The following is a 27,024-nucleotide window of genomic DNA, read 5'->3' as shown; positions in this document are numbered from 1 at the left end:
GTGAGGCCATACCTGGAGTGCTGGGTCCGTTGCTGTGCTCCTCAGTACAGGAGAGACATAGACACACTACAGAGAGTCCTGCAAAGGGCCACTAGGATGATAAAGGAATCGGAGTAGATCTCCTGTGAGGAATGGCTGAGAAAGCTGGAATTGTTTAGCCTGATTAGAACTGTTTAGAAAAGGCTTGGGGTGGATCTTACCAATGTGTACAAATACTTGAAGCAACAGTGCAGAGAAGGAAGAGCCAGGTTCTTTTCAGTGGTGCTCAGTGACAAGACAAGAGGCAACGTGCACAAACTGAAACACAGGAGGTTTCTCCCAAACATTAGGAAATACTTTTTCCCTGTAAGGATGACTAAGCACTGGCACAGCTTGCCCAGAGAGGCTGTACAGTCTCTAACCTTGGAGATACTCAAAAGCCATCTTGACATGGTCCTGGGCAACTGGCTCTAGATGACTCTGCTTGACTAGAGGGTTGAACCAGATTGCTTCCAGAGGTCCCTCCTAATCTCAACCATTCAGTCATTCTTTGATGTGAATGTTGATCAGAAGCAGTTAAAAAAAGGCAAAGAAGAAAATTGGGGCTTAACAACTTCCACCTGAAGAAACTGAAGCCAGATCAGCCTGAAATCACTGCACTTATGCCAAGACATCCAGAAAACAGATGTTGTTTTTATCTTTCATATAACACCATCCTCATTAAGAATTGTATAAAGGATTAATTACAAATTACATCATCACTTCAGCAGGTTACACGAGTGCAAGTTAATAAGTTCCAAGTACCTAGCCAGTAAGAAGCAAAAAAGGTTAAAGACAAGTATTTCCTGGACATATTTTTAATTATAATTTGTAAGTATAAAATACTGATATAGTAAGTAAGGACTTTGTAAAAATAGTAGACAAATAGACATTCAAAAAGGGTACTGCCTGGCTTCATTATGGCTGCTTCAGAAAACAGTCATGTTGTTACAAGCTTTTCAATTAGAACATTTGAAAATGTATCAGATGTCTTTTTTTTTCCTATATGGGCTTATTCTTTCTCTATACTGAGGGATTCAAACTGCTGTAATGCAAAGTAATGCAAGTCTTGGATAAACATCGCAATATTTACCCCAGCGAACATTAAACTCCTGCACAGAAGAAATAAAAGCATAGTTCGTGCCTCTTCATACCCACATTTTTAAAGAGTTATTCACATCTTGTTTTCAAAAGGAGCAATATTACTAAGCAAAACATTGGATGCTTCAGTAGTTGAAAAGGACAAGCGAGGAGACACCTCACCATATTAGTCATAAGACCTTCCAGTTCAGCATGATGGCTGTTGAGAAGTTTATCTTCTTTGAGCACAAATTCCAGACACTTCTTGAACTACTGACCTAAAAAAGTCTCAGGTCATAACCATATTTAATCCAGAGTTCTTCATTTTGTTGATTTTATTACCCACTCCATTTTTATCTTTTGAAAAAAGTACACATTAGTCTTCTATTTAACTTGAATGATATCAATTTGGTGATGTTTTCAGAGGCCAGCTCTATTACAATTTCCTACTTACTTACAAACGTCACAAGTAACAAAGTATACAATTTCTTGCTTTATAATTCCTCCACGAAAAAAATCCTTTGGCTATCCTACCCCACAGTCTTTTGGGTCTCGTGTTACTAGTAAGTTTTTTTTGTTTCATTAATGCAAAGAAAATACATCTCTCTGCACAGAAAGCACTGGTAATATTTCTCACTGAAATACCAGAAAGGTTTTTTAGCCATAGTTGTATGCATTCTCATAACGGTTTCTCTATTATGGGAGACTATAATGGACTCAGTGAAGCATCTTTTGCCTTCATTCTCTAAAGTGATTTTTATCCAAATACTATGTCTCACCTATATTAGCTGTTACTTCTTTCTAGTTTCTCATTTCATTCTCATATATCCACTTAAGGGACAAACATGGAAAAAGTAAGGTCCAAATCTGTGGGTTTAAATTAAGGTTTATGAACAGCAGGCAATTAACATTCACAAGCTGGTTTAGAATTTAAAATATAATTAAAAACAAACAATGCTCCAAATAATCTACTCAGAATTTCTCAGTCTTTATTAAAAAAAAAACTAGAAGAAAATAAATTAACCGAGCTTGCAGAGGCTTGGCAGAGTATTAAATATGAAAGCTGTATTCAAGTACAGTAATTTAGATCAGCTCATTAATACAGTATTACAGGAATCCTGCAAAGACAAGATCTTAGATTCCACAACTGAAATGCAAGACAGACTTGCAGAATGAGAAACTATATACAGAAACACTGTTAAAGTGACTTAATGATGACGGTGGTTAACCTGCTGAGTACAAGGTACTAACACAATGATATGAAGAACATTAGAGCCCTCTCGCCTTATGCAAGGCAAGGAAAGAAACTGTGAGTAGGGGAACAATATTAAGAATATTTCCTGCTATATTTGTTACTTAAGTACACGCATATAACCTTAAAAGTAAAGAACATTATCAAAAAGCAGTTTAGCTACTGCAGCCTACCATTAGGTAAGTGGGTACGTTAGCTGATAGTAGGGACGTGTTCTGACATTCCGCAAATGCGAAGCAAAACGTAAGACCAGTTTAAGTAAACATCTTTTACTTGCCATTCATAACAGGTCAATGTGTCCAAGAATTTAAGCCATTTTACTTCAAAATTCACAATTCACATTTACTATAACTTACTTCTAATGCACCTAAGAAAGGACATCACTTAACATGGTAATAAAATGTGCAAGGAATAACCTGTTAACAACACTAACTCACAACCATGTAATTAGAAGTCTACATGCTTTACTTTCCTGCACAGAAACCTTAATGCATATAAGAAACATAGTCAGATATCACCTTTAAAAACACCCTACTTTCTCTGTTAAAGACATATTAAGGTGGTCTGAAGCCCCGAGGAGCTTAAAGGCATTATGAATGATGTATCAGAGGCTACAATTGTTCTAATATGTGTAGTTACTCATCTTAAGTCCACTGTCTTTCTCCTGCAGTAGAAATACTTAAACTTCTAGAATGAGAAAGCTGGACTTCAAAATTTAATCTGTGCTTTACTATGAATATTTATAGTACTCCCAGAAGACTCACAAAAACAGTACAGATCACAAACTTCATACAGTATTCTCAGCGCTCCTGAAACATTCTATTAAAACTGAATATATGAGTCCATGAACTCACAAGCATCACCAGAAAGCAAAATAAATTCAACTTGAAACGTTAGACTTTAAAAACTTCAGCCTCCCCAGTTCATGCCAACCAGTCAACATGGTATATGTTCCTCCTTTATAATCAAAGTGCCCATACAAACTAGAGACACACAAGAATGCTGAAATACAGAAACGGCATTCAAAAGGAAACACAGTATCTGAGATTTTTTTTTTTAAATTATTAGTTCTTGAACATTACCTCCCCAACAAGACCTATCTACACACTTTAATATAAAACCTATTTAAATCAACGCTATCCACTATTTCCAGTTTATTTGTCATCAATTTTAGAACAATTTGGGGAAACAGAAAGAGACTCTAATAAATTCTTTCCAAAGAACTTCTGAAAGTACTGGACAATAACCAGAGTATAAACACTGGCTTTTGTTTTGTGTTTTTTAAGAACTTTTAAGCTTTCTGAAATGTTGGCTCTTCATAATCATCATTCAATTTCTTCTCAGTTTAAAAAAGGTGAAAAGGAACAGTTTCATCACACTGTTAAACACAACAGTCACTTGAACAATTATATTATGTCTTAGATTAGGAACTTTGTACCAAGCTTCTACCAGTAATCAGACGTTTTCATTATTAAAAGGTGATGACAGCTAGGGCTCCAGTAGAATGAGAGAAAGACATACTGCTTACCTGTACACCTGAACCATGACTTCCACTTTTTGAAGCAAACAAACAATCCTCAGAATCAACTGTAAGCAAAATTGAAGCAGAAGGAAAGAGCTCAGAGACAGACCCTTGACTGAAGTTTATAGCCTCTGGATTTTTTTGACCATCCTTTACTGATTCACTCAGATTGATCACAGAATCTCGTATGTTTGAAATAATCTCATTATTTTCTGCCAACAGGCGTTCTAAATGATCTATTTTTTGTTGCAGTATCGAAAGCTGGCCCTGTAAAAGAAAAAAAAAGTAAAATTTAATTATCTCAGACCAATTCTTGACAGAATTTTTTAAAAAATCAATTTCACAATACTATATACAATATGATCACACAAAGAAAAAAAAAAGAAAGAGATCTTTATTCTGTATGTTATGTAAAGCCAAACTAATAAGAAATTGACCCATCATATGTAACCGTCTCCTTTCAGAGTACGAGAAGGGAGCAAAAGTTACATTTTCCACTATAAACTTGAATTTGCAGCACAAGATTTAATCAGATACAAAGATACCCAAAAAGTCTCACAGTTTCTAGTACTAATTATGCCAACTTCAACTTTTTTTTCATGTCTTTCACAGACTGGCAAAAACATGATCTCTTATCACAGTAGAACATTTTTTTCAAACACAGTCACATCACAACAGGATTAAAAGGACGTATACATTTTAGTTTTTTTCCTACACATGTAAGATAGTATTTCAAGAAATACTGAGTTTCTTATTTTCAGTTTAATTTAGAGAGAAACGAACCAAAGCACTTAAAGGGGGTAAAAGATCCCTTAACAATCTGATCATAGTCATAATCTGTGTAACTGGACTATCACAGCCATCAAGATAATCCTGTAAAAGACAGCTCAAAACGACAGCACTTTCAGTCAGAAGGTCATACTCAGTTGCCAAACAACAGGATTTTGTAGATGATTCTAGCGTGCACCACAAGAGGAAGGACATAGAATAACACCAATGTCAATTGAAAGAAGTCAACGTATCTCCCTAAGCAACTTGGAAGGAGAGATAGATACAACAAAGGAATTCAATAGCATTTAATTGCTGTGTTGTTGGAATACAGAAGGGAGTACAGTAGAACAAGATCCCTGGAAATACCACTGCCCTCCCATGTACTAGCAACTCCTTCCAAATGATTTGAGGTATGCTTTTTTTCAGGCATGAATGTGTTAGCTTTTACAGAATTACAAAAGGCCACATGATTTAACACGTGTTTAGGGATATTTCATCTTAACAGTAATTTCTTTCTTTCCTCAGACTGACTTCAACCTAACAATAATAAGAAAAGATAGAGAACAAAAAGCCAGTCAACTTATTATTATTAAAGTTGTGGTCAGACCCAAAATATACAACGTATGATTAAGTTTTTTTTCAATAAGCTGTCATTACAACAAAACCTGCTGCAGATTCAGGCATTTACAGTTTACCCATTACACTAACACAAATAACACTGATTCGGCAGACAGCTGCTCTGTGACCTATGATCTTAACAACAAGCAAAACTTTTTCCTAGCACTAATACCTTACTTTCTAAGTAATACAGAACAATATTAGAAACAACACCTGTACATAACACTTTTTCCCCCTTTGATAACAATTCATTTGAGGTCTTTGCATTTTTCTTTTAAGGGACAAATTGTTTCCCTCAAATGTCAAGTTGGAATTAACTTCTGTAGTTAAGCTGTAGTTTGCAAAGGACTGAGCCTCCTTTCTAAATTCTGATGTGCACTTCAAAAAAAAAAAATCTATTCACTTTGAGAAGTCTCCAGGAATTTAAAAAACACCCCTTGCAAAGAGATACCAATCAGCCTTTTGAGTTCTATTAAATCGCCATTCCTATAATTATATTTTTATTTAAGTTCTTTGTAAATCTGCAGAAGATACATTTTAGTATTTTTTAACCTTTTTGCAAATTTGTCCCCCTGTGTCAAGTTGTCATAGTTCAGGCCCCATCAGGACCAGACTACGCAGTCTCTCTCTCACTCCCCCCACCCTCCGAGAGAACAGGGAGAGAAAATATAAGGAAAAACGGCTCGAGGTTTGAGATAAGGACAGGGAGAAATCCTTAAAGCCACCGTCACGGGCAAAACAGACTCGACTTGGGGAAAACTATTCATTTATTATTACAAACAGCAGGATAATGAGACAGAGAACAAGATAACCTCCATCCACCCCTCCCTCTTCCCAAGCTTAACATTATCTCTACTACCTTCCCCCCCCCGAGTGGCACAGCAGGGGAAGAGGGAATGGGGGTTGCAGTCAGTTCATCACACGTTGTTTTACGCCACTGCTTCATGGTCGGGGGAAGAACTCCTCGCATTCCTCCCCTGCTCCTTCGTGGGGTCCCTCCCACGGGCCACAGTCCTTCGTGGAACTGCTCCGGCGTGGGTCATCTCTTCCACAGAGTACAGTCCCTATAGAACAGCTGTCCCAGCGGGCCCTCCACGGGCCACAGCTGCCTTCAGGCATCCACCTCCCCTGGTGTGGGGTCCTTCACGAGCTCCAAGTGGATCTCTGCTCCTCCATGGACCTCCATGGGCTGCAGGGGGACAACCTGCTCCACCATGGTCGTCACCACAGGCTGCAGAGGAATCTTGGCCAGGAGCCGCATTACTCACCCCGCTCCTTCTGAACTGACCTTGGCGTCTGCAGCCGTTCCTCACAACAGGCTGGTAGATGTCTCTCAGGATCTTTTTTTACATCTTATTCACTTCATTTCTCATCTCCTCTCCACTTCTTGCAGCCGGGCCGGACTGATTTGGGCCCAATCGGCTGCCTGGCGAGAGGCCAGAGGGTGAGGCCTGCAAGGCCCATGAGGCCTGCGCCTCCCCCTCTGCGCCTCTGCCCCCGCTCAGCTTCTTCACATCTTCTCTTCTCTTTTTTTTCTGTTTTCCCTTTCTTAAATACGTTATTGCAGAGGCGTTATCACGGGACATTCTGCTACCAATTGGCTCGGCCTTGGCCAGCAGTGGGTCCGCCCTAGGCCCGGCCGAGTCCACTGAACAAAGGGGAGCGACTTCTGGCAGTTTCCTACAGAAGCTACCACCTTAGGCCCCCCCCACTAAACAAAACCACGACACAAGTGCTGACCCACTGTTCCGTTTTTTGGTTTTTTTTCCCCTTAGGGTGATAAACCATAAAAACAGTAACAAGTTTTAAAATGCAACACAGGCAAACAGTTATCACTTCCCAAAAGACAAAACTATATTTTGACAACAGATCCGGATTAAGCTAATTGAGATGTAATGCCAACATCCTAGAATCTCAACGGCTTAAAAATAAATACTAGAAGCTTACAAAAGAGATGAACTGAAAGCAACAGGAAATCAAGATGCAGATGACGGGCTACTGGAAAGAAAAAAAAAACAAAACCGTAGTCCCCTGCCCCCTGGTGGCACAAAAGAAACAACCAGACTGAAATCTTTCAAATGCTACATTAAAGGTAACGTGTACACATTTCTGGGCAAAATTCGTATTTTCCCTTTCTGTCTGTGACATTTCAAAAGAAAGAAAGGTTTCTCTACACAGAAAACTAATAGCCTGTTATGCCACTCACTCTAAAAATAATGTAAATAATAATGATTGGGGCTTTATAGGCTGCCCAATACAGGCTCTGACCTTCAGATTCCTAAAAAGTTGAAGCACAGCTGCCATCTATACAAATCATCACCTGCTTCACTGCACACAACTATAGTCCAACATTACCAAGTGTGCAAGCAGCTAAAATGCCGCTCACACCTATCCCACTACATACACTGCCTCTACAACTATAAAAACAGATAACTTTAAAATTTATATTGTTATTCACGTATGTTCCAGAAATATCTCTTCCTACAAGAAAAGAATTTACATTGCTTAGCAATAGCCTGTCAACTACCTGGTCACTGATTACACCACCAATCTGCCTTACATCATCTAGTCAACCATAGTCTCTCCAGCACTGACCAATAACAAACAAACAAACAAAAAAAACTCAACTCCAACATTAAAAAAACCACCAGATACATGATTAGACTGATCCTTCCATATACAGCATATACTGCCAACCTCTTGCACTCAGGTACAAACTTCCAATTTGCAGGTCATGTCATATTTCATATCTCTAAGATGGACCTTTCATTTAACTTACTATACTTTAAAACTTCCAGTATCTACAATAACAAGTTCTATCTTTTTACTGCTTATTTTGTGACAAAACACTTATCTTTGTAAACTAAGTTCCCTGCTTCCTGTGTCACCAGAAATCATAATTTGTTCCCTGATAATCTTCAGACAACAATGATTTTACATCTTGCTATATACTTCCAGCAATAATTTATCTTTAAGCTGGAGAGTTCAAGTCTACCTAGGACTCTGAAGAGCAGTGATTTTTATAAGTCTGTTAAAGTATGTTACTTTAACTCTGGAGGTAGATATTCTTTTTTATGGAGAAAGAAATTCTTACAAAGACCTCCCATTGCGGAACTTAACAGAGGACATTAAAAAAGACAATCCTGCTTTCTTTTCTGAAGACTATAAGATGCATCTTGCCTCTCTTCTAAAGCATTTAAACATACCATGTACTAACTCAACTTGAACGCAAAACAGAATAAAAAGTTACAGTTAAGAACATACAGCTATGACCTCATGCAGCACCCAAGTTAAAACTGACAAGCAACCAAATCTTTTGAGATTTTTAAAATATTTTCAGCTTCTGTTGTGAAATGCATCACCCATGAGAGTCAACTTCTAGAAACAACAGTGTCATAAACTCTAAGCGGACCCCAGTTTTCATTCAATATTAAAATAGTTAATGGCAGGAATCCACTCTCAAGTTGAAAACTTCACATGGATCCAAATTATGCAAAAGCTAGGTCTATTTTCATTGCACATTCACCTTTTCTCCTTATTCATTTTAAACAGATATGAGCAGACAATGTCTAAAAGATAGTAAGATTATTTTAAAATATGAGCTAAACATGGAAAATATTGCAACTCTTCAAGAAAATAAAATTAACATGTGAAAATAAAAGAAGTTAAACTTTCAACATTTTTAGAGGAAGGTAACTGACTTAGACTGCCCAACTTCAAACGTCAAGACCAAACAGTACAGAACAGTGAAGTTACTCTAAAATTGTTTCATCTTACTGATTGCTAGCAACATGTTGATTTACTAGTAAAACAGATTAGAAGCATGTCACAGGGCAGGGCACCTCCAGCTCTCTCCCTCTCGCTCCTTTGCCTGCTGCTCGGTTTCATTCCTGTGATCGCAGCATTGGGACATCAGGTGGTGAGAAATCATGCATTGTTCATTTTGTGTATTTTACTATCCCTATATTTTGTTATTATTGTAATTTTCCTTTGCTATTCTAGTCTTCATCTCAACCCACAAGTTTTCCTTTGTTCCCATTTCTCTCCCTCATCGCACTGGGGACGGGAAGGGTGAGCGAGAAACTGTGTGGTGACCCGGGCTAAACCACTTAAGAGGGCATTAAACAAGTATAATCAAAAAATAACACACACAGGTCCTCTAAATTACTAAAAACATACTCTAACAGTATTTTGTTTTAAAATAGGTTTGAAAGTTTTCTACACATTTGGGGGTGAGTAGGGGTAAATTTACTTCTTTTTTAAAATGTGAGCAGAGATGCATCAATTTTCTCTTAATAAATTCTGTTTGAAATTTTGTAATCTGCATGGCTTTGTAGATACCAGATAGCAAAATTTGGCTAGCTGTACAATTCATAAGTGTCAGCAGACATCCCCGTGTCTTTATAGCTTCAAGTCTTCTCAGAAAAAAAAGCACTTCCAATTCAAAACTGAGTCCAGCCTAACTGCCCAGAAAATTGGAGGTACACTGTATATGTAAGTATGTCTTAATCCAAGTGAACATCATTAAAGGATGCTCTGTTAATCTACATACTTATTTTAACATAAGGAAATGCACTGTCAAGTTAAGTGAATCACGTACCCTATACAAGCGGTTAACAAGTTTATGACAACTTTAGTGCAAGCTTCTTTATTTATAAATTGATGATTGTTCAAATAAAGATTTTATCAAAAGCCAGAAAGGCGACCCTGCTGTTACTCCACAGCAAAGCAACTATTCCTACAAGAAGAGCAAAGAACCAAAGAGCAAATCCAGCAGTACCGCAAGTAGGTGTAGTTGCACTAGTAGAAGAAAGATACTACATGAGCAGCACATCTGTTCACCATCCCCAGAGCCACACAGGGATGGACTTAACCATTAAAATCTTCCCACCTGAGGACACCACAGATCAGCATACTCTCCTTCCATTTGGAACAAAATCTGTCCATACCTGCTAGCTGCACTGAGTTACCTGCCACTATCACCACATGAACCAGCTACATAAACAGCTCCTCATGCTTCAGTCACTCTGAACCTTTCAGCAGTTTTCATGCCCCAAATACTCCAAAGCAGTCTGCTCTCCCATTGCCCTCTGCTTGTCCTTCTTTATTTGCTTCTGACACTGGTCTGATCTGTAGCCAGCAGTCTCTGCAGAAAAGAGCATACTGCCAGCCAGCACAAGGGAGGAAGTCCAGTAACACAAGGAGAGATCAAGCTGCTTCATTCCAGGGAAGTGGAGAATGGACAGTTTCTCCCATTTAAGCACTGTACATTGCAGAAAGGATACCAACTGCAATTTTCATTTCCTCAGTGAATGCTCACTCGTTCTCTAAAAGCAGTTGCTTGCAATAGGCCACTAACGATCACTTCATCAGGAAAAAGACAGCTAGTTCAAGTAATTGAAGTAGGAGCATGACAGGCCCACAGATGAGGAAATGTCATAGAAACAGTCAGGCAGAGGAGAAATCCACATTAGAGACTTCTGAGGTTAGGTCTGATAGAACTTGATTATTTGCATCCAGACTCTGCCAGCAACTGCAAAGTGCTTGGTTCAAAATCAGCCAGAGCCCATCCTCCTCCTCACCCACATGAACAAGAAGGAGACCACAAAGGAGCTAGCAGTATCCTGCATAAGAAGCTCTGGTGTTCCGACAAATTGTGTTCAAGAAACTAGAGTACTACAATGAACAGAGTTCTCCAGGGGATGTGGAACTCAAGTCAAGACTGTTGCCTATACAGATTAACTGCAGTAAGCAGTGAGGAAATTGGACTCAAAAGTCTCATTCTCCAGCTGCATTGAATGGCAGACATCTTAATAATTTTCTGCACAAGCCTTGCCAATAACTATTTCCAGGTACATTTTCACAAATCACATACTAACTTTGCTAAAATCTTGATATAAACCTCTGATCAGATGCCAGCATACCATGATGGTAGCACCAGAAAGCATTCTCTGTTCACTGCTCAAGCACGGTACAGTGAACAGAACATACTAAATGCAGAATTGAACGGTCATTTCCTGTACAGAAAAAGCAAGCAGGTAAGTTAAAAATGCAACCTGATGTAGCATCAAAACTTAATATTTGAACACACTGTTTCAGCATGTGTTCAAATTGCAAGGTAAAACATAGAAAAAAAAACAAGCATACAATGCATCAGTCAAAAGGACAAGTCAAGGTTTGAGGCCCTTATTAATGTGGGCAGAATGCTTACGTGCATTTGTGATGATGAAAATTACATAAGTAACCTTGTTAATAATTTCCAGCCTTTACAGTACCATTCAAAATAAGCTCACTTTACCAAGTCACCGGTATTCTTCTGAATTAATTGAACTATAAAACGAGAGTATGTTCTCTTAACAAATGAGAAAGTTCTATTACAAAGATACAGCAGCCTGACAAATAGATTCGAAGAAGCTCATGGACTTCCATATTCTGTTTTACCAGAGGCAGCAATAACAGGAGTGCTTAATGTACTATTATCCTAGACTTCAGTTTCATGTAATTTACAGAGATAAAAACAAGGTATGCTGTTAGAGACTAATCTGATACCATCACCAGTGATCTAAAGGCAAGGAAAAAGGAAAGGGAGATGGAGATAAATCTAGAAATAGTCCCTGTTTAAAGGCAATTAATCTGAAAAATGTTCACTGCTACTCTGGTTGCTATGTCTCGGGTTCACTTCCCTTTTGATTCCCCTCCCTGCCCTATACTTAATCTTTATTTAAATGGCTAGCAGTACAAAACTGAAGCACAGCTTACACGACGTTAAGAGTATAAGCATTTTAATAATGGGGTTTTTTTCATTTGAACAAGTCTAAACTTAAAATAACAAAACGATTTGTCAGACAAAGAAAATGTAAAGGAAGAGTAAACTAGGAAACTTACCCCATTTAGCTTACACAGCTTAAGCAGGGCTTGACTCTAGGTAGCAGAAGGAAGTGCTGATTTACTACTTTTCCAAAAAATACATTTCGCTCAACATTTTGGACCAGATTTGAAGACTAAAACTGAAGGAAGACATTAGCTTCTGCTTGACTGCTGCTTAGCCAAAGCTTTACAAAAAACATGCAAGCAACCGATACAAATACACAGTGTGAACATTAGGAAGTACAAAGAATTGCTACAGACCTGTAATTATGTCACAAAGTCGGCCCCTCCCCCTTTACACGTACTAAAGCTCAGCAGAAGAAATCCTAAATTTTCATTACCTTACACTCAAGATAAAAGCCTTTGAGTATCTCAGGAATTAGTTTCAAATTCAGGAAAACAACGATTCCTTCTGTGGATTTCTTCATTCAACATTCAGTCTTCTCTGATGCAAAACTTGTACGAATGCTACTAAAAGTGTACCCGCGATTTTTCAGTGCTCAGAAGTCAGAAAATGACAACTTCAAAATTATGCTGAACCTTAATTAACATTTTTCACATTCTAGAGCAAAACAAGTATTTCCCAAATACCTGATCATGCTGCTTCCAATACTTCACATAGAGAAGTCCTGTTCCTTTTTATACAACACACGCCTGAAAGCTCCCAAATGAGCTCATAAAAATACACTGATTACTAAGAACATGCAGCAACAAAATATGTGTATTTCTAGTCCATGTAAGCCATCAATTTCAGCTCCTTCACTACAGCAAGGCACCCAGCAAAACTCTAGCTGGAAAAGGCATTTATAGTGTATCAGGAACTACTTGAACACAGGAAGTGTACAGACCCGTCGACACTGGAGGGAGCTGAGGTTTGCTCTACAAAGAATTGGGGCATGGTAACTAGCAAGCTGATACGCTGCAGTTAGAGCCACCTCTCGGAGACTCAGGGCTGACTGAAGGCAGTGCTGCCTTACAGTAGGGGAAGCAGTACTTCACAAGGCATCTTTGTTCAAGACACAGACTCAGAGAACTGCTGGTGTTTCTGCCATGTATTTGGTCCTAATTTCCTACTATTACTGCTCCACTGTATCATGATTCATATTTTGGCCAGGTGGTACTACTATCAAATTATCGGGAAGCTCAGATGAAATAACACTCCATATTGCAACAATTACCACTTGCGCCATTTGTACAGAAGTATTCGATGCATTGTGTAGATGCCCTGAAAGCACAAATCCAGCAAAGAAGCTTTAGCAGCACCACCAACAGCCAGGACACTTAATGTTCTGCTGGAAGGACACTGGAAACAATGAAAATAAGCTAGCTGTTTCTAGAGAAACTGTACTTGATCACCTCTGTTGAATGTAGTGTAACTAGTGAGCCTGTAAGAGCAGTCAACACACATGAGAAGATCAGAGTAAGCTGCAGGTAACGGTGCTCAAAGGCAAGGGTAGGGAGGGAAGAAAACAAAGATGGGGAAAGAGAGAGATCTTATTCAAATAGTAATTGTTTAGAAAAAAGAAAACATTAGGGATGGAAGTTGCAGTACGTTTGTGTTTTGCCTTTCCATAAGACCAAAGACAAAAACGAGCAATCACTTGGTGCCATTCCAGTTATCAGAATCATGGCAAGCTTGGGTTTTAAAAATGCATTTTGAGAACAACCTTGCACACAGTGGGGAGATATGTCCCACAAAAGCCCAAGCAAGCTGTCTGAAAGTGGTTAGATGAAAAAACTCATGTCTAAAGCATCACCTCTCAGGTAGTGACAGAAGATGCTGTGTTGGGCTGCTGTTTTGCCTTGCCTTTACTAAAAATGAACTTTCTTGTGAAGACTACACAAAGGCCATATATTTCTGGAACAAGACACTCTTAAAAGGAAATCCCCCACCTATTTTTTTAATTGGATTTTTAACGTGTGTCATGCATGATTAGGTGTGAATCTAGTAAAATTTAGAATCAAAATAAACATTCCACAAGCTTCTGTAAATGAACAGCTTCTACGAATCTGCTCTAAGTCAAGGCAAAGTCAGTTGAGAAAACAAGCTGTGTTAGGCTAATGATTTTTCTTCATATTTGGGTCCAAAATACAGAACAGATTAATAAGGGCTTATCAGTATTTCATATTCATCTGTATACAGTAACACGGGTTCTTCAACACAGGCTGCTTATGGACTTATTCCACTTTAGACTTGATTTGAATGGAGTTTTCATTTAGTAGTTATCAACTTAGCCCACAAATCGCTTGCACCTGACACTGGCTACACAGGAGATGGCACAGGACTAACCACCACTCTGAATCTCCCTCCACTGTAAAGTCACACATCTCTCAGAGTTCTATTATTACAGACAAAAACAATATACTCAACCATTTTTCCACTATGCTCCACTAGAAGACTCTTACACAACGATCTGTACTGACAACTGCTACAACAAGAATCTAAAAATGTACCTAAGGCTATTCCTCTACCTTTAACTCATCTCTATACAGTGTTGTACCATTGCTCCTAGCCTGAGACAGGACACTAGGACACATCATATCCTGAGACAGGAGCATCCTATGCCTATGGACACATTCAGGAAGACAGAGCTCATGATATTGGTATTGTAAGAATAATATACACCTGACAACTAGGCATGATCTATAGATACATGCAGGAATTACAGAGCAGAGACCAGTAAGTCTTGATCTCCACGTATTACAGATACCTAATCTTCCCAAAATTAACAGGGACTTCAGTTCTACGGCAACACACAGATCTCCTGATACTATGATTTAAATGCATCACCAATTATGACAAGGCTATAAATCACTTTAGCTCCAGTTCTATTACAGTTGCCATGATGACACCTTACCATGGATAGGTGTGGATAAGATTCACTGCAAAGGTGACTTACTGATGCCAGGTTTTGCAAACCCAACAATGTCACTACTGCCTCCCAAGCCTGACCACAGGTGCTGTTTAGCACAGCAGATAAAGGCATTTGTAAGTATTAGGTTAGAGAGTATGTAAAAGCATCTGCCTATGGATATTCACTCATCTTGGGAGACCTTGTCCAGAAATTCTTTCTGCAAGACATTTCTGTTGGCATCCTTGAACAGCTACTTGAACTCTCAGAGTGGAAAACAAGCTCCAGAAGGACAACTCTTGACTACACTGGCAGATAAGTTCCCAAGACCGAGTCTGATGCAAACTACCCCAAGACCACGCAAAGAGAAAGAGTGGAAGAGAGAGTGGAAATGGAAGTGGAACAGCAATCCTAATCATTTATTTTTTCCACTGGAATTATGTACCATGACACTTCAGGTGAATGCAGACTAACAAGCACTGCCAGCTGAAAAACTACAACTCAAATCCTTGCAGAAGTTAAATAAAAAGCCTAGACAGACAAATGCTCAGAAGCTAAACAGGAGACTGCTTCCAGGAGTACCCACTTCTCTCCGCTAAGCTTAACGTAAGCCACGTAGGTCAGGAAGAAGAAATTAATCAATATGTCACTTCCAGGACATGAAAGGTGATGTATGTTGTTACCAGAAATGCACAGAGGAACAGCAAAGCTGAAAATAGCACATTGTCAGAACAGAAAGAGGTATGAAGTGAATCAATCCAATAACTTGTGAAAAAAGTTTCAATTCCTTTTTAAGCCAAAAAAGTTCTGACCTTTGTCATCAGGAAATAGAATGCTTTCTTAACCTACAGACAGACAATCTACTGCTGCCATAGCTTTTCACAAACAAGAACAGCTTGAAGTTTTTGTATCTGTGGCTAGTTTCACTTACAGTACATCGAGTTCTAGCAACACTGCACTGACACAACTTTTTGTCAGCTGAGGTATGACTAAAGCTGTTCCTTTCAAATATTTTTGGTGGCTTCTATTTCACTCTTTATCTTTTGCATTTACTTCAAACTGATGCTATAGGGCTCAGAAAGCATTTGCTAGGTGTCAGAGATTTCCAGTTGAACAGAGTGAAAAAAATTTACCCTGTGGGCAACAAAATGAAATTACAAAACCACATCAATTTAAGCTGTAACTTCCTTGAAGGATAAAGCAGTAAGAAAGGAAAAGATAAGTTGTCAATCAAAGGAGGGGCCAAAACAGTGATAGGCAGAGGATTCTGCAGTAAGAGTCAGTAGCCACAAAGAAATTTAGATATGGAAAAGGCAAAAAGAGTAAACACTGACAGACTGTTCTAGAAGAACGAGGAGAGGAAGAAGGACAGAAGGAGAAATGTTTGTCCCTAGCTGACTAGATCATGTAGAGCGAAGAGGTACAACAACAGATTAAGGTACTAAACCCTTGGTCACAAGAGATAAGACCATGTTATACTGCAGCCCAGCATTACATCGTAGGACACAGACTGGAATTTCTAGCATTTAAAAAAAAAAACAAAAAAAAAAAAACAAAAACAAAAACAAAACCACCCATGCACGAGCTTTCCTGTTCCATATTTTACCTGGATTAAACTCAACTAGTGGTATAAAGACATATGAAGTAATTTCCTCATATAAGATCGTATCACCAAAGCAGCACTTGTACTTAGCTGTTACAAGTGTCACGTATGGCATTACTCTCCTGCTGGAGTTATATACAGAACAGGCACAGCTGCCGTAGCCACCCTCATCTCGCTTGCTTCTCCTAAGGTTCTTTCCCACTCTCTTAGTCCCTGCAAAAACTAGTGGCTAACCTCTGAACTGAAACTCGAAGGAACAAAGGCAGAACAGATCGGCACTTTTTTCCTTTACATGTAAGTCAAGGTTTTTATCTTTACTATTAACAAAGGGTATCAACTGTTACTTTTGAATTAAATGAAAAATTTGTAATTCTGTCAGAGATAACAGTTACTTTTTAAATAAGCCTTCTGAGTTCTTTTTTTACTTGAAGCCTCACCGCTGTATTAAAAAACACTTTAATTTGTTTTATTTCCCAAAAAATAAGTACAGTGCAAGCATAAATAAACTATAACCTTCTGTAACTTTTATTTTGTCTTCTACTAATAAGAAAACAAAGCTATTTATTTATACAGAGCAGTATTATGGCATTCTGCACAGCATACCATGTACTCTTTGAAATAGTGTTTTCCTGTCGCAGTTTAACATTCCTTATTAGAACACTACTATGATACACTGCTTTTAAATTTCTCTCCCACGCAGACAACAAGGGAAAGTGAGGAACTACAGAACTGCTCCGTTCAATCATGCGGTGCAGCCCAGTATCAGCCAGTTACGGCTCCAAAGCAAGGCTTCGCGAAAAGGAAAGCAGTAACATCAAGCCAGCGTTTCCCTGAACCTACCTGTTGATCCTACAGCCGAGGTCTACCCCCGAGTTCTTGGCTTTCCCCGGCAGCTCCCACCCGCCGCCAGCACCGGTGTCCACAGCGCAGAGCGAGCCCCGCGCTCCCCCTAGTGCCGCCTGCCCCGGCAGGCCGCTCGGCGAGGCCGCACCGCAGCCCCCGGCGCCCGGCCCGCCCGGGGCGAGCTCCCCGCCAGCCGCCCCTCCTCGCCGACCCCCGGCGGCCCCGCATCGCCCCGAGCCGGGCCGGGCCGCGCCGGCAGCAGCGCCGCCCAGAGGCAGCACCGCTCCCCCCGCCGCCCCAGCCCCCGCACCTCGCCGCCGGCCCGGAGGGGGCGGCCCGCGCCGCCCGCGGGGACAAGAGAGAGGGGCCCGGCGGCGACACCGCCCGCCCTCCCTTCCCCCCGCCCCCGCGGGCCGGGCTCTCGCCTAGCTGCCGCCCCGCTCACCTTGGGGAAGGTGCCCTCCCGCCGAGGGCTCTTGGGGTGGTCGAAGTGGCCGCGGTCCAGCATCAGGTAGAGGGAGAAGATCACCACGCAGAAGACCGCGCTGCCGAACACCGTGAACTGCCGGCTCAGCTTCATCTCCGCGGCCGCCCCGCCGGCCCCGCCGCCGCGCTCCTCCCGCCGCGGCGGGCGCTCCCGGGCCCCGCTCGCCGCCCCGCGCTCGGAGGGGAAAGTTCTCTCGCCGCGGCGGGGACCCGCAGGCGCCGCCGCCCCCGGCGCGGGGCAACCCCAAGTCTTCTCCGAAGTGCGAGAAGTTGTCCCCTCAAACGGCCGCCCGGCCCGCCGTACCGGGGCGGAGAGCCTTGCCGAGACCCCCTGCCGCCGCGGCAAGAGGCGAGCCGAGAGTTTCCGGGAGCGGATCGGGTTCCCGGGCAGGCTGGCGCCCAGCGGGGAAGTGGCGGCGGCAGCGCTGCGGCGCCGACCGAGCGCCGCTGCTCCCACCTCCCTTCCTCCTCCGGCCGCCTCACGAGCTGCTCCGCTCCTCCTCGCTGCCGGAAAGAGGCGCCGGAGTCTGGCACCTCCTCCCCCTCCCGGCGGACAGAGCGCTGCCGCTGCCGCCGCCGAAACAACCGCGGGCCACCGCGCGCGCGCGCGCGCGCTCCGCGGCCGAGGGAGCTGCCACCGCGCCGCGCTCCGCCCCCGCGCGCCCGGGCGGGGGTGGGCGGTGCCGCACGCGTGTCACGGATGCGGCACCGCCCCCGCCGGCCCGCACCGCCCCAGAGCCGGGAGTGGCGGAGGCGGGGGGTAGGGACCGCGTGCGGCGGCCACTGGGGGCGGGGGGGAGGGGGGGGGGCCGCTGCCCTTCGTGGGATGGGGTGAGGACGCGCGGCTGTAGCCGTGGGGAGAAGGAGGAGGAGGGACGACCCCCGCTCCCCCTGGTTCGGCGCGGCAGGGCCGGTCCCCAGCTGGCACCCACCGGTGTGTGGCAGCCTCGGCCACGGGAAGCGAGGAGGCTGGAAGGGGAAGCGAGGGGGCTGCTTGGGGCCTCCGCCGTCCTTCCCGGGGCTGCGGAGCGGGAAACGGCGGCCGGGGAGAGGAAGGGGGGAGTGCAGGGTGTGGGGGGACCTCCGGCACCGAGCGAGCCCCAGCGGCCCCGCGTGGTTTAGCGAAGACCCGTCGCACCTTTCCGTACGCGTCCCCTTCCTCCGCAGCCCTCGTCTGCGGGCCGCGGTCGGGCTCCTCTAGGTCGGAGCCGGCAGCCGAGCTTCCCGAGAAGCGCTGCATGGGCCCCGTAGGCGCGGGTCGCGGCTGTGACGGGCTGGTCGAGAGCCTGCAGTTCGGATTGCCCCCGTTCCTCCGTGCCAGCATTCAGCTCCTTCTAATCTTCTTTCACAGATTTAATCTGCTCAGTTTTGAAAATGTTCATGCTTGGTGCCTGCTTCTGACCAATATTTTTGGGAAGAACTTACTTAAGATGCATTGGCTACCACTGAGATGTAGATGCATGCTGAAAACATATTTTGCCACTGTGTGTGTGCTGGTTTTTTAAGGTCTGTCATTGAGACACAGCCCTGTGACTTGAAGTCAGGACATCTGTCTTAGAATCACTACTTTCGTTTTCCATGAAAATCCCCCCAAAGTTGTTAAAACGGTAATAACACACAAAAATTTGTCCAATAAAGTTCGGTGGACTGTTGCAGGAGCCACAGAGCTTAAATCGTTGCTAAGTTTTACTATGTTTGGAGCTTGTTCCAGCATCTTACAGAACCTACTTGAGGGCTTGGGTATTCATAACTTTTCCCTCCCTTTCTCCAGCTGGACAAAAAGTTAAAGTGTTCGCTTCAGGCTTTGAAATGCAGTGCAGGACACCTGCAGTCTCTGGGTATGGACATTATGAGTTACTGTGGTGTGAACTGCTGACAGCAGAGAAACTGCCTTTCTCATACACGGTGCACTATTGTGCATCCTGACTGCATTTAAGATTTCTTAATGCAGGGGAGTGAGAAAGCGAGGTTGAAGAGAAAGCAGCTGAGCAGTGGGGACAGTACAGGGAATAACCTGGGGAAAGACAAAAAGATGGGGGCTACTGTGGGAACGGGAAGGGACTGGGAACCAGGCAAAGCTTAGGAATAAGAGAGGAAGCAGGTTAGGGGAAAGAATGAAGGGAAGGGCAGTGGAAGGGCACAACAATCAGTGTCAAGCAAAATAGAGGAAAGATGCAGATGGATGTCCTACAGAATCGGGAACAAAACCCAGGAGTTTTGAAACCTGACGTTACTATGCTGTCCAGCAAAAAGCTGTAAACACCAGGATTTGACCGTTTCACGTTTGTTCTATTCCCCCTCTAGTGGCAGATCCCCACAGAAAAGACGATGCTTCTTGTTCCATTTGTTGTTTTGTTAGCAGAGTTCAGATACGTTTGTGAATCCAAAAATCCAACTTTGCTGTCATCTAGGTAAGGTTTATTTCCAAATTTGTTTTCCTTAAGATGGAAATTGTATTTACATCTACAGTAAACTAACGCTGAGATTACAAAAAAAAAATGGCCTCACAGTTTGGGATATATATTATTAAGCTTGACTCTGAAGCCTTTGTTCATCTTGTGCGTGATCAGATAGCTATTATTTTTCCTCTTTTTTTTTCATGGAATATTTAGGTGATTCATTGAACAGGGTATTGGAGTGCCTAGAGGGAAAAACCAGGACTGTAAACAAACCAGTCCTTTGTAGACCTTCTGTTTCGCTTGTTAAAAAAGTCAGAAACTGTTCAATGAATGAGAGAAGAGTACTGCAGAGAGACAGTAGTGGTCAGGTGGCTGAGAGAAAAATGTCGTCCTAGACAATCAGACCTTGTTCTGCTCTCTTTTAGAGGGTTTCTGGGTGATATTAAGTTACAGGAACTGAAATACCTACAGAAAACTGGAAAGGATTCTTTGCTTTCTGGGTTCCTTTTCAAGACATACATGATCTAAATTGCAGAAATATGCAAAACTCTCATTTGCAGCTGAGGCCAGTGACAGCAATGAGACCTTTCCTTCCAAAGATCTTTTACACATAAAACTGTAACATTTGTAATAAACTATGATTTCTTAGAACATCATTAAACTGTAAGGAAATCAACCATCCTACTGTCAGTTCACTGTTTCAGTGATGTATATGGAGTAATATGAGAAGTCACAACTTGCGATTACAGTAAAACCATATTTGGAATCATAATAGTTTCAGTGAGAGCAGTCTGAATAAACCAGAGTTCAAGTGGAAAGTAGTATCTGATCTTAAACTTTAAAGGTGGGTCATAATGCATATTTGTTTGAGGGGGCAAATGCGGCACAGTGTGTATATGGACCAATTCAGGTTTTCTAGGGAACATTATAACATGCTGTTTTCTCTGTGTTTGATTTTGTAACTCTTCCTATTCTTGTGGTCAGAGATTTTTTTTAGATGATACTTAAGATTAGATACCATTACCTGTTTAGATACATGCTCTGTTCTGTTAGATACACTGTTGTATTCTAATGTTTAATAGCTGGTAAATAATAACGTATCTTCTGTAGAATGAGGCCTCAGTTAATGTGGTCTAAGACTGAAACTTTTAGTCTAGCATCAATAAATCTGGTATGGGTGGTATCAAAGACAAGAACTACAATATTTCCAGTTCTAGTTTGATTTTTTTTTTCACACAGACATGTGAAGTGTTATCAGTTCTATGCAGTATTAAAACCTATGCAGAGTTCTGATTCTCCTAGAGATGTAGTGCTAGGCCCAAAAAAAATTCTGCTCCAGTAGAATTCAGATTCCTGTGTTAGATGCCTTAATGTGATGCAGAGGGGACAAGGAGAAGTGTTAGCCTCAGAAATAAGGCTCAAAAATGCAGAGCTGTTCAAAGAACTCTCCTGGGCCGTCAACAGGAAACGCTAATGACAGTCGTTGCGTGTAAAACTCAGCCCCTTCCCAGGATTTAGGCATATTAGTAAGAGACTGGAAATGTCTATTTTCATCTGCTTGGGCTCTGTAATTTTGAATTTTCTCTCGAATACAGATGTTCAGAGTTTAGTTTCAAAGATACACAATTTCCACTTTTGAAGTGTGGAAGGAAGAAGATGGTGATGCTGATGTGGAGGCAGAGAGTGCAGTACAGCTGTTTGATATTGACGAATTTGAGCTAAGTCCTTGAACACCACTTGCTCAATAACAAAAAACTAGAACAAGATAAGGAAATACCAAAGGCAAAAATAGTAAAGACAACCAAAAAGCTATTACCAATCCAAATGAAGCGTAAGGTGTGTGAACAGTATATGGCTACCGATCAAATTAGAAGATTAAGTGCGTGCACTTCGCGTTTAACTTAGGTAGACCATAAAAGACTAATGCTGACTGACAATAAAGGTCTCCGGAACACCATCCACGGAGTCCGTGTTTTTACTGCAACAATGCTGACAACTTTTATAAACTAGCCATGCTTACCTAAGGCTTTATACATGTATCTCTGTGTGTATGAAGCCATAAACAAATAAATATTATATATATTTTCATAGATGTGTGTAGACCACATATTGTGTCAGTATTATCTGTGTACATACACACACATTTAGTCTGTCACAACATTTCAGTACTGACAAGAATACACTATTTGAACCTTGATCTCCTTTTTGTCATGTCAGTAACTTGTGTACTCAGCTGCAGTATAGAAGGAATATTTCCAGCATCTTTTATATATATATATATATATATGTCAAGAATTGCATTTTGTGAATCTTCAGAGTTATGCCTGGTTTTTTTCTACCCATTTATGGTTAGATGGGCACCTGGGTACTGAGGTTGGGACAAACTTATGTGGAAGTGCAGGACCAGAGCCGTAGTCACATGAAGAATTTTCATCTTAAATACAGATGTGTCTTAAGCCATTGGCAGCTGCTGAGTGGATTTTTTTTAGAGCTCAGTTTTGGATTTGGGCACCTAAAGTTTGTCTAATCCCTTCCCTAGATGCCAATTTCTTATTCTGGATCTAGCCTCTAGTAGCAAACAGAGAAAACTAGTTTTTCTATAGTTATTTTCTTAACTGGCCAGGCTGACGTATCTAAATTACATTTTCCACTACAGACTATGGAAGCCTTATCTCTGGCTGTACAGTCAAGTAAACTCAACATATCAAAGGATCTACCATCCAAACAAGGAAGAAAATATAAAATTGTTATACCGGTATAGCTTTTACAAGTTTCTTAACTGCATACTAACTTGTAAGACTGACTAAAGATATAATTATTTTTGTTAATAGTATTGTAAAAAAAATCTGTGAAAGTATTAATTGACAAAATTTTTTTCCACACCAAGTCAATGAATATTAAATAATGATATTAAGAGACAGTAGGTCTATTTTTAAATCTATATAAATTCTATAACTAAAACATATGTACCTTTAGTTCTTAGAGACAAATTATTTTTGCCAGGGTACTGTAAGTGTATCATCATGATATAAAACCATTATTGTTTGATTGGACAAGTGATCAAGAGTTGCTTATCTGAAAACTGTAACTAGCCTCAGAAATTTTGTAGGAACATAGGAATTTGGGAAACTTTGCATTTCATCTTCAAGAAACTGATTTTTCTCATTTGCTTCTTGAATTAAATGCATATACATTAATGTCCATCCTTTGTAGCAACACTTGCAATATAAGAAAAAGAGAAAGTTTCTCAAATCAATAACATACTGTGTTTGATAGGTCATTACATTTCAGAGTGTGGTACAGAGGGTTAGGACATTTTTAGTTTGCCTAAGATATTTCTTATTGGAAGTGGAAATCAGTGTTGTTGTTATACATTTGAAAACAATTGTGGTTGTTCAGAAATTTTTATTTCTTCTGAGGTTACCTTGTATACTAAGCTTTTTGTGAGCATTTCTTGATAATACAAAACCAACAAAAACAACTGAGGTAGCAGCAGCACACACATATATGCATGATACTATAATGGAGAGAACCTGCAAGGTGTAATAATTATGATGGATAGTACATTTTAATGTACAGTACAAGTGCATAAGTGAGAAGAATTCACCTTCATCATAATCTGTCCTCAAGACTTGAGATGCTTCCTGCCCTTCTTTGTTTTTTTTTCACCGATGTTAAGCATATGTATGCTTAGGATTTAGATTTGGTACAAATGGACATAGGGAGGGACAATTCTTAGTTTCATTTTCTTAAGAAACTTAGCTTGTCTGAACATACATTCCCTTTTCTGTTCCTGCTTCAGTAACTTTTCAACCTGTGGATGCAGTAAACTGCATTTGACAAAGATGGAGTCTTAAAAATACTTAATTTCCCAGATACATATGAGAAGTGGTGGCTGGGGTACAGTAGGTGACAAAGGTGCACAGATACTGACTGTCCAAGAACATGTGTTACTCAGAATATGCACAAGTCATACTGCCTTTGCCCATAAGGTCACTGGAAGACACAGGGCAAAAAATGAAGGCGCCATGGGGGGAAAAGGTAGCTAAAACATGAAGGAAGGAAGGTAGCTAAAACACATGAAGGAAGAAAGGAAGAGTGAGTTGAAAATATTGTAAGGAAGAAATGCAGGAAAAACAGAGGGAACGTGGAGGGCAAGCAAAACTATTGTGGTCGAAGATGTTTAGTATTTTAGATACAGCTATAGAAAACTATAATCCAGTTGTTCATGGAGTAGCTTGACTGAGTTAGAATTATTGCAAGCTTCCTTTCCCCTTTTCTGTTTCTTTTCCCTTCCTCTTCACTCTCCTTCCTCTTCACCTTCCCCTTCCCCTTTTTAAATGAATGAGGCCTCATATTCCTGCCAGGCTATTTTTATTTGATGTTTCCTCAATGTCAGATCAATCACTTTTATTTAAGTACAAATGAAAAATCAACCAGGAAATGGTTTAGCAGTGTGTAATTGCCTACTATGAGTATCATGTAGCCGTACTTGCTCGTCTTTGCCTTTATTGAAGGTGCAAGGCTTCAGACTGCAAAAATCAATCAACTTTCCAATTAGTCAGGTCATTCTTCTATAAAATATTAGTTACTAGTAAAGAAAAATAAGGCATTGTTTTCACCTCCATTGAATTTCTTTGCTTGTTTTTGGTATATAACTTTTAAGTATTGTGTTTCATCACTTGATTGAACCAAGGACCAGAATCCTGTACATTTTAAGTAAATCATTGATGTGCATATATATAGAGAGATATATTTAAACATTGATGGCTTTAGAATTAGACTACATTGGCCTAGCATAGATCTTGAAACACAGAGAGGAGCATCAGGCAATTAACAAAGCCTCTTGTATTCTCTGAAGTTAATTGCTGCAGAAATTTGATTTTTCTAAGATACTTTTGTATCTCTGGGTTTTTTATTCCCTTAAATACAGAACTTGCCTCTAGTTGCTTTTAGAGTCCATGGTTTTAAACATACATTTACAGTTTCTGTCCTTATTTAACAATACATTATTTAGAGAGGAAAAAAATTGTATGGTACTTATTTGTTAAAATTAGAATGCTGAAACTATACCTATGTTGAAAGTTAATAGAGAGGCTGACAATTTATTACTTCTGTTCTGTTATCTTGATAGGCTAAGTAATTCAATCATTGTATTAATCTATTATAGATTGCACTAAACTGCAAAAGCATAGACTAAAACAATGCTAAATGCATGTCCATTAGGATTCATTCATTCATTCAACTCTCTTTTAAACCCATGGAAGACTTTTTATTTGTCTACAAACAACAATGCTGACTGTTCTTACTGGTCGAATTAGAACTATGTGACCCCTCTCACCAAGTGCTCTCTGCACCCTTTTCCAAGCTTTTGCATGAACCATATGTCTTAACCTATATAAAGGATGTTTGCCTTGAGCATTGAATGCATTTTTCCTAATGGATGGCCAGTTTGCCTACTAAGTGTAATAAAGGCCTTTTCTACTGGAGAACCTTGAACTGAACAGTCCTGCCTAAATCCTAGATGGGCTGAGTCAAAACAGCTGGATTCTAGGGGCAGATAGCTTCACAACAAATGTTGATTTAATGAGCGTGGCATGACAAAAAGCAAAAAGTTATCTTCAAAGATCTGAAAGTAAGTTGTGACAAGCATCATGTCGTTAAGTCTGGCTGAATGTGTGTAAACCCACAGGAAATCATATTGGAGTTATTACAAAATAATAACATGCCATTCTACAACAGGGAGAACTCAAATGAAAATTTTAAATAACAAGAAAATAATAAATTGTTGTTAGACAACCCTGTTAGTTAATGATTAATCTAGTCATTACGCAATGTATCAATGTATTTTTACAAAGTGAAAGAATGCCTTCTTTCTTCACTGAATACTATTTGATATCTTTTTTATTTCTGTGCTCAATCATGTCTTTAACTATATGGATATTTTCTAAAAAATAGAATAAAAACATAAGAAAAATGAACAATGTATCTGCTATACATATATTTTATTCTCAAATTAAAAGCTAATTCTTTCAGTATTCAACACAAAACAAAGATGGAGCACAGAGAAACCTTTATTGTAAACAATGCAGCACCGGCTTTAAGGGTAAAGCATAGGCAGAGCTAAGGAAAGAAAACCTGAACATTGTAGAACAGAACTTTCAGAGACCTCTTCCACTGTCATTCAGTTCTCAAGAAAAATAATGATCAGAGCTATTATGTAATCCTAGGGTTACCTCTCCAAAACAGGTTTAGCCAGTTTTCTGCAACTCCAAGTGTCCTAAATGTACTAAATACCGTCATAGCTAGAGAGTGTAACAGGAAGGCAGTATTTAGTGCAAGATAAAGAATACAGTATTATTCTGATTATTCTCAGAATTAATGCACAATTGGGAAACCATTCTGGTAACTGCAAATCTTTTAAGTGCAAACATAGTTGAAAGGGAATAAAGCAGCAACTAATGGGTGGAGATAAAGTTCTGCTTTAGCAACATCAAAGTAAAGAGCAATGTTGCAGATATGTTGTAAGAAGTCACATAAAAATATCAGCTTAGATTTTTAATTAACTAATATTTAATGAATATTAAAAAGCAAATAGTAACAAAAATGTTCGTTAAAGCAGCAAATGTTATACTTAAAAAGGCCCATTACAAGTGTAAAATTAGTACTATCTACTTCAGAAAGGCTGTTTTATCACTGTAAATCTAGTAACA

At 40.5% G+C, this 27,024-nt stretch overlaps 1 protein-coding gene across 1 annotated transcript in view; it reads right to left on the bottom strand.

Annotated features, from left to right (window-relative positions):
• The window catches only part of MAN2A1 (mannosidase alpha class 2A member 1), a 115,984-nt gene extending 97,573 nt beyond the window's left edge, over positions 1–18,411 (bottom strand). The window contains exons 1-2 of the mRNA XM_086769882.1: positions 17,872–18,411; positions 3,879–4,139 (exon numbers count right to left, since the gene is read on the bottom strand). Coding sequence (XP_086626008.1) covers positions 3,879–4,139; positions 17,872–18,006 — 396 coding nt within the window. The 5' untranslated portion in view covers positions 18,007–18,411. The remainder of the gene's footprint in view (positions 1–3,878; positions 4,140–17,871) is intronic.
• Positions 18,412–27,024: the final 8,613 nt, after the last annotated feature.

This window comes from Chlamydotis macqueenii, chromosome Z (assembly GCF_036417535.1).
Source record: "Chlamydotis macqueenii isolate bChlMac1 chromosome Z, bChlMac1.mat, whole genome shotgun sequence".
Classification (NCBI taxonomy): domain Eukaryota; kingdom Metazoa; phylum Chordata; class Aves; order Otidiformes; family Otididae; genus Chlamydotis; species Chlamydotis macqueenii.
Note: the sequence above shows the minus strand (reverse complement) of the source record. Positions and strands in the feature narration are given on the sequence as shown.